The following is a 12,833-nucleotide window of genomic DNA, read 5'->3' as shown; positions in this document are numbered from 1 at the left end:
TCGCTTACAATCTCATTCAAAGAATGACATTTCAATGGAAAAAATGTTTTATTTGATATTCATTGTACAACAATTCCAAACATTTTATGCAAACAGTAACCCACACAAATTTTTTTCTATGTTTATTTGTTTCTCTGTTACTGCTTTGGTAATATGTTCTTACAATATTGAAGATACTGAGCCACTTATTTCTGAAGTATGAAAGTATGTGGGACTAGAAAGAAAGCGAAAGGCCAAGGGTCCAGAAATTCATCAGGGCACTGGGAAGAGAAGAGGAGAGGAAGAGAGGACGAGAGGAGAGGGAGTGGGAAAGAGAAAGAAGAGATGCCAGTACTGTAGATTTAACAGTTTGATGGCTAATTGAAATGGGACTGGAAGATGAAGAAGGAAACAAGGGAGGATCTTAGACATGACAGTCCCATAAACTTGACTGCAGTCACAATTTATGCTTATGCTTGGTTTGTCAGTTACGGTGAGAATGGTTGAACAGGATGTCATAATAAGGACAGGTGAATTTCAGCACTATTATTAGCTCTGTGACCAGCATATGCTTACCTTTGCCTCACATTGCGCCACATACTGGTTGTTTGGGGTTTGTTTATGCTTGACTGCTTAGTATTTTCTATCCAATATCAATTTCAAAATCATTTTTCCTTAGCATAAAACATAAGTTTTCACAGATTATCTGAGGAAAGTACTGACGAGCATGCTAACCTGAATTCCTTAAGAACCTAGCAGCGTTGTCAGAAAAGAATAAAAAACTGAACAAAATTTACTGGGATTTTTGGAAAGTATAACAGATGACAGCATGAAAAGAAGCTTTGATTATATCAGAAGTCATGGTATAAGAAGCAGAGGAAGAAAATTTTTAAAGCTTCATAGCCATTTTAATTTCTGCAGTGACTAGGACAAGGAAATCTCTTTCCCTAGCTAAAGAGCAAATAGTAGATACTCTTAATTTATCTTTCTGATCCCAAACAGTGGGAATAGAGGCACTTAAGATATATGTCTATTCTTTAATTCAAGAACAATGATCTGTTTAAGATGAAATGCCTAATCTAGATGTATCATGAAGAAATATTTGAATGACAAGTTGGCACAACCCTGTCCCAGCCATTTACAGTCATAGGGAACGCTGGCGAGGACAGCTGGGAACGTATGCTGTCAACACCCAATTTTCAGTTGCAATAAAGACTTTTTGTCAAACTCAGACCCGTCTATCTGATTTCTTAAACAAAATCAGGATAAATATCCTGGCAGCTGATATAACTAACTCTGTGGAGTTTGACCATCTTCATTCTAAATTTACTAGCAAATCGATATGCATTCAAGGACACCCTTTGTTTCTGCAAAACATATTAAGATCTTAGGGGCTCCCACACTTTATACCAGTGGGAGACAGATGGGTCTCCAGGAAACTTAACAGGCGATCTTAGTTCTATTCCAAATATGCTTACTCAGTATTACGACAAATGTTCTTTATCCTAGGGGTTTCCAGAAAATCTACTTTACCCTAAGATCGGCTTTTGAGAAAGCAGAAACAAAGTCCAAACCTGACAATTTTTCCCAGTGCAGGGTAATAACAAAAGGGTTTCAACAAATGGGTTTCAAACTCAGCCACTGTCTCACTTCTAACAGTTCTTTGGGATAAGGGTGCGGTGAAGGGGATGGCTTCACAAATCAAGCATCATCTCAGTTCTTACCGAGGAACCGCTTTGAACCTTTTTGTGCCACCAGTCCTAGATTTCGTTTCTTGTGCCTGCTTCTTCCATTGGCTAAGTACTACTTCTTTCTCAGGTCACCTGTCAGGTTACTGCTTTCTTTTCATATAAATACTTCTTTAAAACCTGCTTATTTTATGAAGCTCACAAAACAAGTTACCAATGAATCATTGCTTTTTAAATGCAGCTAGGCATGCACAACCCTTTTCTTTCATGCTACAAACTTTTCCTGAGTGGTCATATCATCTTCTGTCTATCAAATTCTCTACCTTCATTCCATCACTCTCTCTGAAACTAGAGTGCAGACTGAATGCAATACAGATCATGTCATCTTACCAGTGCTTACAGGGAACCAGCAAAATACTGAGCACAGCAAAATAAATAATAACTACTTCTACTAGTAAAATGCTTCTCAGTTTTCTGTCAATGCTGTTATTTACATCAAAATACATCCTAAACATTTTGGATAAAGTTGAAGCATACATTTTAGTGAAATAACACTTTCTGAAATACTTCAGAACTACTGATTGCAATGTTACCTTGCTTGTTTCTCACCCTCCTAATCAAGACACAGCAGTAAAGGGTGAAGTGTCCAGTTATTCCCTCTACTAAAACATTCAAGATACTCATACATCTATTTCATTCACATTGACGAATTCAAGTTATCTGAGTATCTAAAAAGTCTCACAACATATGGATCTAGAGTCCCAGAAAAAAAAAAAAAACAAAAAACTTTCCTTTAAATGCTCCAATACTATAGAGAGTAAGGGAAAGGGTAACTGCAGCCATCAAAGAGCAGGACTATTTTCCGCGACTTGAAACTCTGATGCCTCGTACAGCCTTCATTAATCATTAGTGACAGAAGCCAGGAAGACTTGGTTTCACCTGCAGCTAACCCAGAAACGGAACCCTTTCTATTAATATGTGGATCTAGGCAAAGTGATCCATGCTTTTGTAATCCCAAGCTTGGATCCATCCAATTTGCTCTTCCTTGCTCTGACCCAGATGTCATTCCACAACCTACAGATGGTTCATCATGCTGTATCCCATCTGTTAAGTTGAACACAGTAATGAGAATACATCACATCAATATTCCTCACTTCCCTTTGGTTTTCATTCTAACTCTGAAGATAGCTGAAGGTCCTTTCAGTGGTCCATGACTAAATCAGCTAAGAGAAGACCGCTTCATTCTGGTTCCTGAAGAAGACAGATATCAACAGAGATGCTATGGCTGAAGGATGTGAGATGCAAATTTGAATGTATGGGACAGAGAGCTCCTGGATTCAGCACTCACTTCAACACATTGTGTTTTGTTATTTTTAGGTTGTGATAAAAGATTCATCGCTTCCTGTGGGTAGGTTGCTATCAATGGAATGACCCCAGCCCTACGTTTCTACATGAAAAATTAAGCCATGTTGTTCGTAAGTAAATAATTAAGGCTGGAAGAGGAAATGGTTCTGTACTGAAGGATTATTGATGTCTTATTAAATTTAGGAAATTACACTTAAACACTACCGCATGTACAGTGCATACAGTAAAAGAGGTCTTATAAATGTGAACTAATAGCATATCAGTATTAACAATATGCATGCATGAAAAAACATTATTTAGATAACCTTGAAATGTGGAATTCTTAAGGGAATATAATTATATGAAATCAGTGCTAGTTTGGCACTTAAACAGCAGTGTTACTGTGTACAGGTGGTCAGTGCCTAAAATCCTCTAAAAACTCCTCTAAAACTGCCTGTCCTCTAAAAATTCAGTGTAGTGCAATATCATTTCTAGTTATTTTACTAAATAGAAAAAAAATTAAAACTCCTCTATGCTTTAAGGTGAAAGTTTCCTTAAAATAGACTTTTTGAGCAGGAAGGTGGACCTATTTCTCATAAAAAATGGATGACAGTAAAACCTTTAGCCAGATTTCTGGGTAAAATCTTGACTGCAAGAATGTAATCCTTGAAATTTAGAAGAGAGAAATTTTCCTGTATTATTGCATGTAATTGGCTCATGTGACTTCAGTGGTTGTAACTCTTTATTTGGTTTTAAATTTGTTTCTTTCTCTACTTTTGAGAAACACAACTTGCAGAATTACAAAGGATAACAAATGCTCTAGAACCAATCAATGTTATGAAACTAATGGTAATACAATATAAGCATGTAAGCTTATGTAGTGCCTTTCATATAGAAGTATCCCAAGGCACTTTGTAACAGAAACTCAATAAGGAGTGCAAAAGTGCTCTGTCAGATAGGATAAGCCAGGGGAAAAGGGGAAATTAATTAAGCATGGATTTAAATTTCTCGGCCAATAAGGCATTTAGAACCTTGGTCAGAAAAGACAGTGGTTCCAACATCTGTATCCAGGGAACATTACAGACTATTTCATTCTTTAATTCTTAAGAAATGCTCAATAGTTCTTCCACAATAATATGGGTATGAGTAACAGGAATAAGGTTCATAGGCTACATTTTTCAAAAAGCAGCCTCTGCTTGCCGTTCTGCCTTTAATTTTTCATACATAAATGAGTTCACAAAAGCTGATCACCTGACTTGTATGCCAGTAAAGCTACTTGACTGCTGAGATACCCAGTATGGAATTTTGTGTCGTAGAAATTACAAATCCTGGGATAGGGTTTGGACAATGGCTTTGTTGATTGTTTAGCTCAGTATTTCAAATCAATGTATGGTTCTTCATCGAGGCATTACACACAGAAAGAATAATCAGTGACACAGTAGTTCTGAAGATAGTATATGTTTCACAGGGAACAGTAAAATTGCTTGGGAAAACCTATATAAATTGATAATGCATAAATTACAGCTTCGCTGATGTTGCAGAAACTTGCACATCCTTTATTTTTCAAACATTTTTCTCTTAGGAACACATGGACCATCCTCATTTTTGGATGACTGCCTCTTCGGATTAATGCATCCTTCTGGTGCATAAATTAGGGATGCACAGAGGAAAAAGGAGAAGCATTAAATCTCAGGAAACTGAATCCATATAGAAAAATGAGGTTCAGAGTACAGCTGAATGAGTGACTCACCATGAATAATTTATCTGAAAAGTTAGCCTCTGCTTCTGTTCACGGAATAAATAAATGAGGCTTATAATTTCCTCAGCTTTATAACAAAATAAAACTTTAAAATATTATACGACTTAACTGTAAATAACTTGCTGTAATTATTTCATACCCTTTATTAAAAAGAGAGTGGCATTTGGATTGACCAGATAAATCACATGATGCTGTTTCTGTTCCCTAGATGGATGAACTCACAAGCAGGTGTGTTTCAGATGCCTGCAATCCTTATCAAAGCAGCTCAGTAGTGTGATGAAGAAGGAGGAGTGCAGCCATAAGAAGTTAATTTAAGAAAAACTTAAGAGATTTTGCAAAAATACTCTCAGTATTTATCTTGTAGTTGTAGCTCATTGTACTTTTTGATGGATAATTGCAGGGATTTGCAGCCATGTGTAAATATTTTTTTGAGGGATCCTGTACACTCATGTCAATTATTAAATTGCAGTATGAAAAGAGATCTTGTCCTAGTAATAAATTTGAATTTGACAGTACATGTTCTCTCTTGAGGACTCAGTGCTGAAGAATATAACAGTCTTTCCAAACCTTATTCTAAGCCCATGTATTAGTAAAATTGCTATTTCTAAAGAAAAGAGATCTGAATTATTACATTTTATTATACTTATACATGGGGTATGTAATTCAGATATTAAAATTTTACTAAATTATTGACAATCTGAAATATTATCGTAGGATTTATGGTTTTGACTGGATTGCGATCCTTTATGCAAATTTGAAAAGAATTCTCTGCTACTTCAGTAAACTATAGAATCTCATAAGATACCTGAAAAACCAGAAATCTGTGTTATTTAGAATTGCAGCAATTGACAGGGACTGTTTTATAAAAGGAATCTAATAAAATCCTATAAAGGTCAATATCTCTTAGAATGTTCATATGTTAAAATATTGTAATATTTGTTACACAAAAAAGAAGGATTGATGAGAAGCCATACTTGTTTATGCTGTGCCCTGTCTCACACTAAAGATAAAGAAAGTATATTAGAATCCTGCCCAATTTGCATTAATTTTAGGTTATACTTGCATAATTACTGTTAATCTTTTATTTCTGGTGTATTTAAAAAGTGAATTTGCATCAAGTACTTTTTGTCAGAGCCATGCTAAATCTCTACTTGATGTACTATTTACTGGATTCTCTGTTTTATAGCAATATCTTTGGTATGAAGTCATCGATATAATCATAAAATAAAACAACAAAAAAAAAACCTGTATGAGTTCTTACCTGAGCTCTTGCGCTATAGAGTCCACTTGAACTGTTAATAAAAGCAGAAAGAAAGACTGAATTAGTTTACAGTTCCAGACTGGGTTTTCTGTAACCTTGCACCTGCCTGTCTGTGATGACAGAGGAGTGGCTATCAAAACACAGGTGATTATTTCATACTAACCACAGGACTGTAGCTACTACGGGCAAATGTTAACTGAACATGTAATTCCCATCATTATTTTAGAAAAAACATGAACAAAATGTAGAGCATGATCTTCAGCGGAGAAATATGAAAAAACTGAAAAATAAAAAAAGGAAAGCACTCACTTTTATTGAAAGCACGATGAGAAATTTTGGCTTTTACTGAATGTTAATTTGATTTGGGAAGGAAGAAGGCTGGTGTTTATAAATACCTGCCCACACAAGGATATACAGCATATTGACAAAGCCAACAGGTGGTTCTAAAGATTACTCATGTTGCACAGGCAACTTTTGTTGTTTCACTTCTGGGAAAATGTTCCTGAACTACTAATTCATACACACGTGTGTGCATGTGTTTAAAAAATAGAGAAAGACAATCCATAAGTTCTCCAAAAAGTTTAATTAGCTTTTTAAATAAAAAAGATTTTAAGACTAAATCCTATATTAATAATGATTAAAGACTGATAACTAAAAGCCAGCCAGACTCTCTTAACTAGTAGTCCTGACCAGCAGAGAAGGAACGCTCTGTTGCTGAGGTGTGAGTAACTTTCTTATTCAATAACTCCATACAGGTCCTCTGTTCTGGTCCTTTTGAAATATATATAAATTCTACATTAATTTCAGAGAATATTTCTGAAGGATATTTCAAATACTTGATATGATAATGCTTATATTTTTAAGAAAAACTTGTTTACTTTTATCCCCTTGTCTGTGGACAGCTGGTGGAACGTCCGTTCACTTTGCTTCTGTCTTTTCCTAAGTGAAGTCTAGCAGTTTTCAGCTCTTTGGTGATATGAAACTAGACAATTAAACCAAACTGCACTTTAATTTTTCATTCTGACCACAACTTGAAGCTGAAGGCACAATATTAACAATCTAGAAGTACTGAGTTGTGACAATTGTCAAATTGTTTTGTTTTTCATAACCCTGAGAGTGCACAGTTACCATTAAAATCAGAGCGAAGGACAAGTGCTCTGCATGTCTGAAAACAATCATAAGCAAAAATGCTCACAGGGAAAGCAAAACTTTGACATTTGTTTGTATATATCTCCATTTTCCACTCGTTATCAACAGTTACAAGAAGTGTTATAAATTAAAATAAAAAGTTATTTTCCTGGAAGGACTATATTGCTAGTTAATCATGTTTTCCAGATGTTTAGATCATTAAAGGCCTGTTTATCTCTCAGTACTGCATTTCCATCTGTTCCTTACAAAAAGAGAGGAATAGCTGGGAAATATAACTATGTCATAACTTTGCAAAATGAAACACAAGTATCAGCACTTAAAAGAAAAATACAGGGTTCCCCTCTATTGCAGACACTTGCACCTTTCGATTAAAGTAAATTTACTTCTGGACCACTTATGCAGATAATTTATAGACAATTAATGTTAATAGACAGAAAAATATTCAGTTGGCTGGATAAAGTTTTCCACATTATTTTGAAGGCATGCATTCAGTATTGTCTAGTTCTACGCCCTATAGAAAATGTTTGTTTGCATATTAAAAAGTATAACCTTTATTTTATTTGAGAAATAGCTCAAAGAAGATAGCATACAGTAGATTTTTTTTCCATTTTTCCTTAAACTATAGCTAATAACATCGTGCCTGTTAATGCCAGCAGCCTGTGTCCTGCATTGATTAAAAAAGCAGCCCTAAGGAAGCCACACACTCTCTTACTGCACGTTAGGGACCGTGCACAGGAACTATCGTATTTCATGGTGTGCTGGGCACAGGGTCGTGGAGTGTGCTTGCTAACTCACCCTTGGTTCCTTTTGAGCGTGTGCGCAGCTTTTTATTTTCCCCATCTGCATCCATCTGTAACATTAAAACAAAGTCTTTAATTCATTCCTTTTGCCATTGAGAAAAACAGTCTCTAGTGCTTTTTTCACATTTCCAAAGGCTAGACAGTAATAGAAAGAAGAATAATCATGCCTTATTAATCTTGTCAAAGAGATAAAAAGCCATCTGTGAATATCTAGTAAATACCTAGGAGATACCTTTAATGATACAGATTTGTTCAACAAAGTGATGGTTATGAGTGACTCTTGAAGGTTTAATGACAAGGTCTACAGGTGTTAGCTCAAGATATAAGGTTAAAAATGGCAATGTACTATGACTGTTGCTTTCAGCATCCACTTCCCTGAAGAGCAGGTCTCAGAAAGCCCCAGTGCCTACCGTTGCTCATCATCACTGTTGCAAGTGAAACATATCCTAATAGTTGCAAAGGAATGTGCATCTCTGACAGCTTCAAACTTAAAGAGTGAAATCCTATTGCTTGCATGTGCATAACTAGGCACGCACAGCTAAAAAATGCTGCACCACTTATATCAACTCCTTAAGGATGCATTTGTTGAGGAGAAAGTTAAAGATTTGTACAAGTTTTGGAGAGAAGATCAGGTTCAGGTTTGGATTTTACAGAAAAAAAAAAAACCAAAAAACTGTGAGCTGCTGCCATAAGATTTCTGACCGAAATAATAGTCACCTTGCAAGATTGCTGTTTTCATGACAATTTTGGCTACATCTAAACCAGCACTGGAAATATGTACCTTCTGGTCTTGGAACTGGCCCAGACCCATAATTGTAGGGGCAGGTTTTCAATCCACGGATTTTATTACAAACTCCTGAAATTCAAAAGGATTAAGATTTCATGTTCTGGTGTGGAAAGCTGCAGTGACATACAGCAGATTGCATGACAGTATAATTTTGATCATGTCCAAGGAGGCAAACTCCTACACTTTCTAAAAGTAACACCTAATTCTTACGTAAGGTAGAATCTATCATGAGGAATTTTGAACTAGGTAAAATAACAGGAACTCTTCAATCCTCCTTCAACCTATGTTATCACCTTACAGTCTATCTTTGCTTTGAATCTCATTTTCTCTGTCTGTAAACAGGTGATAGTCAAACATGCTGTAGATGAAGCCATTCTCATGTTTTTCCACTGATTGATATGTAGGAACAAATGCAGACACTAGCATCTGATTTGTGTAACTTTATTGGGCAAAAGGTAGCTGCAGAGTCGCTGTTCTGAGGATACCTGTGAATCTTTCCTGGTAATAGGTGGCAATGCATGCCAGCAGAAGATCCCCTCTATTATTTCATCCTTTTGGAGGATCAGCACCACTGATTTTCTCCATAAGGGGAAGATGTAAAAAGCTCTGTTTGTGCCCTTTTCAGTTTATAGAGTTTAAAGAACTTAGGATGCTTTATTTTTAAGGTTTATATGACTCAGGTAACTGGATGTTTTGAAGGTGTAACCTGAAAGAACCTTGCAGAATGTAGCAGAATTTACCTGAGAAAGAAAAACAGTTTCAGTCAGCCTTTCTAGAGGTAAAGAACTATTTCTCTAACTTCCTGGCTTTTTCTGGTTCATTGCTATATATGGCTTCACATGATATGCAGCCAGGGGAATCAAAATACCTATTTACAAGAGACAACAAACGCATTCAGAAAGGGTATTCATGTACTTGAAGAAATCTAATTCTAAAATCTCAGTTAATGATATCTGAAATGAAAGTATGTATTGATCACAACACCTCAAAGCCAGGCAATGTTATCTTTTCTCTGCTTAAATTTACATCTGATGTTCCGTCTCTGTCGGGAAGAAAAATAAGTAAGTGGCTTATGTCTATGTAGTGGAGCTGATGGCAGCCTTTACTTGCTACTATCCTTAAAACCTGGAGAACGAGTTTTTGCAATGTGACTGCAATGGTAATGGGAAACATCGCTCTGTTCTCTGATGCTGAGTTGTGATTGAAGGCACTGACCTGCCATAGACTTATAATAGGGGAGCAGGTGTGGCAATGATGGACTTTAATTTCCTTTAATAAACCTTTTATGTGCCACACTTTTACTGCCATTCTATGCTCTCCAAGGTCCTGCACATAATAGGTTCATTACTTTTGATTACTATAGTCTATTGAGACAAACAACTCCAGAACACACTATATATTATGTTCAGTTAAACCAATATAGACTATTTATCCACTGTGCATTATTTCACCTGCAACTCTGCACACAAAATTAACAGCAGCTCCTGTAAGCTAAAACTATTAAAACCACTGGTACTACTTTGTCATCATTTCATAATAAATACCACACCAATCACAGTGCTGCTCTTTTAATTATGAAGCAAAAAGTGTCCACTGCTTCTACTGAATAGCAGTTACTTTGCACTAAATAGCATATTGCATTGTGATGAATATTTTAAAAACTGCACAGTGAGTGAAAATCAACAATAAAATCAATGTATGGTGATTTCTCTATTGATTTTCTTTCCTTGTAATAATTTGAAATTATGAGAGATATTTAACCAACTAAAGCCTGCAATTGATAGGACTGTTCAGCCTGGTGCATGCTGCATTGTAAAACAATCATCTCCTAAATGTCTGCGTTGCATAAAGAACAGCTCAACTTACAAAAAGTCCCCTGTATTAACTTGAAAATTTCTTGAGTTACTTGAAAATTAAAGCTGTGGAATCTTAAAAGTGTAACTGCAAAAAGACCTATCTTGCTGAAAATTTGAATGCCACATAACCTTGGGTTTTGTTAGTTCTCTCAGAGATTGCCTAAAACCAAAAAAAGTGAAAACCAGTTCCTCACTTCTTATTTTTATCTACATAGCGATTGTTTTATACAAAACTACGGTCACAGAGAGTAAATGAAAACTATCCAAACTTTCAAATCACACATGGAACAACAAAAGAAATAAAGTCTAAAGGAGAACTTCTGCCCAAAGTTTTTAGAGGCGATTGTTATCAGGGTTTGAATTTGGGAGACGTATCTTATTAATGTTACACACACTAAAGACTGAGCAAATTCTGGAAGGTCCTGAGTGCACTCCAAGTTTGACATGGCCAGCCCTCCCTTCAGAAATATATGTTGGCTTGAGAGAAGAAGTCATAAGAGATAAATAGAATGTCATGTATGCACAAAGTCCTTCTGTCGATCCAATTTTTTTAGCAATCGTGGCCAACACGACAATGTATCTACCTCCCAGGAAAATTCTATTAGGAATTGCAATCTCATATTTTGTAAGGGCAAACTTCATGAGGAAAAATACATCCAATAATAACAAGTAGTTCCCTGAGGAGTGGAACTAATTCCACTATACCTTTACATCTTATAATTAGATTCTCTGATATGATGAGATATAAACTCATCCAAACACTTTCCATTCAAAATTAGTTGAAAATTGTTAATGAAATTGACAGACACACAGACAGTGAGCAGATATGCAACCCTAGATCATTATGAAAACACGCTAAGAAATTAATGCCTGACTTAGAGTTCTTTCATTAACACCATATTTCTGTGATTTGAAAATTTCCTCTGGATGTTCACGCTAATTTTTTTCTGAAAGCATGATCTGACAAATCTCACTAAGTTTATAAATGCTTTTTGCTTGAATTTATGAATCTGAAAACAGGTCCTCCCTTCACCTTTCCGTCATTATTGTTTGAGACATAAGGCTAAGTCAGTAACTACAAACCAGAAAACTGACTGGAGTCACTGTCAAACACTAAAAACTCTGCTTGACTGAAATTGGAGTAAATTGCTATGTCCATGCTACAATATTCATTTTTCTCCAGATGAGTTTACTGGAAGAGCAGCAATCCTATTTGCCGAGCAAACTATTTCAAAGTTCCTGGCTACAGAAATCAAATGTTGTTTCTCCTGTTTGTACCATCTCAGAGTAGCCAGAATACTTGAGAGCAGGATCTGAAAACACTTCTCTAGGTGAGGGAATCAGGATTTGGCTCTCAGTTTGTTTTTTTGTGCACCTGGAGTATATCTGTGCACGTATGCCTGTACTGATATCATAATAGGATCCAAGAATATGACTAACAGCTGAAACAGAGCTTGTGAAACTAATAATAATAATTGCTATAATAATAATAATGACTCTTTTGGTTTATTTGCATATTTCTAAATCTTAGTTTCAGAAACTGAATTGAACCTCCAGCACATTCTTACGAAAAAAAAGCATGACTCAGGAAGCCAGTGCTCCTGACATCAAAAAAGGGAAACGCACCTCCTGGAAAGAGCTAACACAAGAGCTATGCACTCTCTAATGTCTACTGTAATCTCTGTACAAGCATGACTTTCCGTGAGTGGCTTTCAGACTTCTGGAGTAGCAGTATGTTTCCTTCTGTGTAACTAAACAGAAGAAAATCATCAGTTTATTCAGGAGTAAGGAGTATAAAAGTTGATGTTTCGCTGTGATTTTCCAACAAAAGTTACATCTAATTTTCAAAATGAAATTTGGCAAATAAACAACTTCTCTAGGTCATACTTTGACTGATTTTGAGAGTTCTGAAAAATAATAGCTTTTCTGTAATGTTTGTATATTTGTGAACTGTCCATACCTAAGTTGGTTTAAAGGCAGTATATGCATCTTTCATTAGACTAATGGACCTAGGCAGAAAAAAATGATGACTTTTAAGGTGCAGAAATCATTCTTCAAGTTTCAAACACAAACCACAAACTTCAAAGTTGAAGTCAGACACTGCTAAGCACTATGAACACATCTGTGCTGCACTGTACCCCAAGATAAGAGGATGCTGTGTGTGTGAAAATGCTCCCTCTCCCTATAATAAATACAATCAGTGAAAACTT

General features: G+C 35.8%; 1 protein-coding gene across 7 annotated transcripts in view; it reads right to left on the bottom strand.

The window, feature by feature from the left end:
• The window catches only part of ST18 (ST18 C2H2C-type zinc finger transcription factor), a 203,651-nt gene that overhangs the window by 67,418 nt on the left and 123,400 nt on the right, over positions 1-12,833 (bottom strand). For all 7 annotated transcript variants that reach the window (XM_068932721.1, XM_068932718.1, XM_009673572.2 and 4 more), the window contains 2 exons: positions 7,976-8,030; positions 6,032-6,062 (listed from right to left, as the gene is read on the bottom strand). In XM_068932721.1, coding sequence (XP_068788822.1) covers positions 6,032-6,062; positions 7,976-8,030 — 86 coding nt within the window. The remainder of the gene's footprint in view (positions 1-6,031; positions 6,063-7,975; positions 8,031-12,833) is intronic.

The sequence above is a fragment of the Struthio camelus genome, chromosome 2 (assembly GCF_040807025.1).
Source record: "Struthio camelus isolate bStrCam1 chromosome 2, bStrCam1.hap1, whole genome shotgun sequence".
Classification (NCBI taxonomy): Eukaryota; Metazoa; Chordata; class Aves; order Struthioniformes; family Struthionidae; genus Struthio; species Struthio camelus.
Note: the sequence above shows the minus strand (reverse complement) of the source record. Positions and strands in the feature narration are given on the sequence as shown.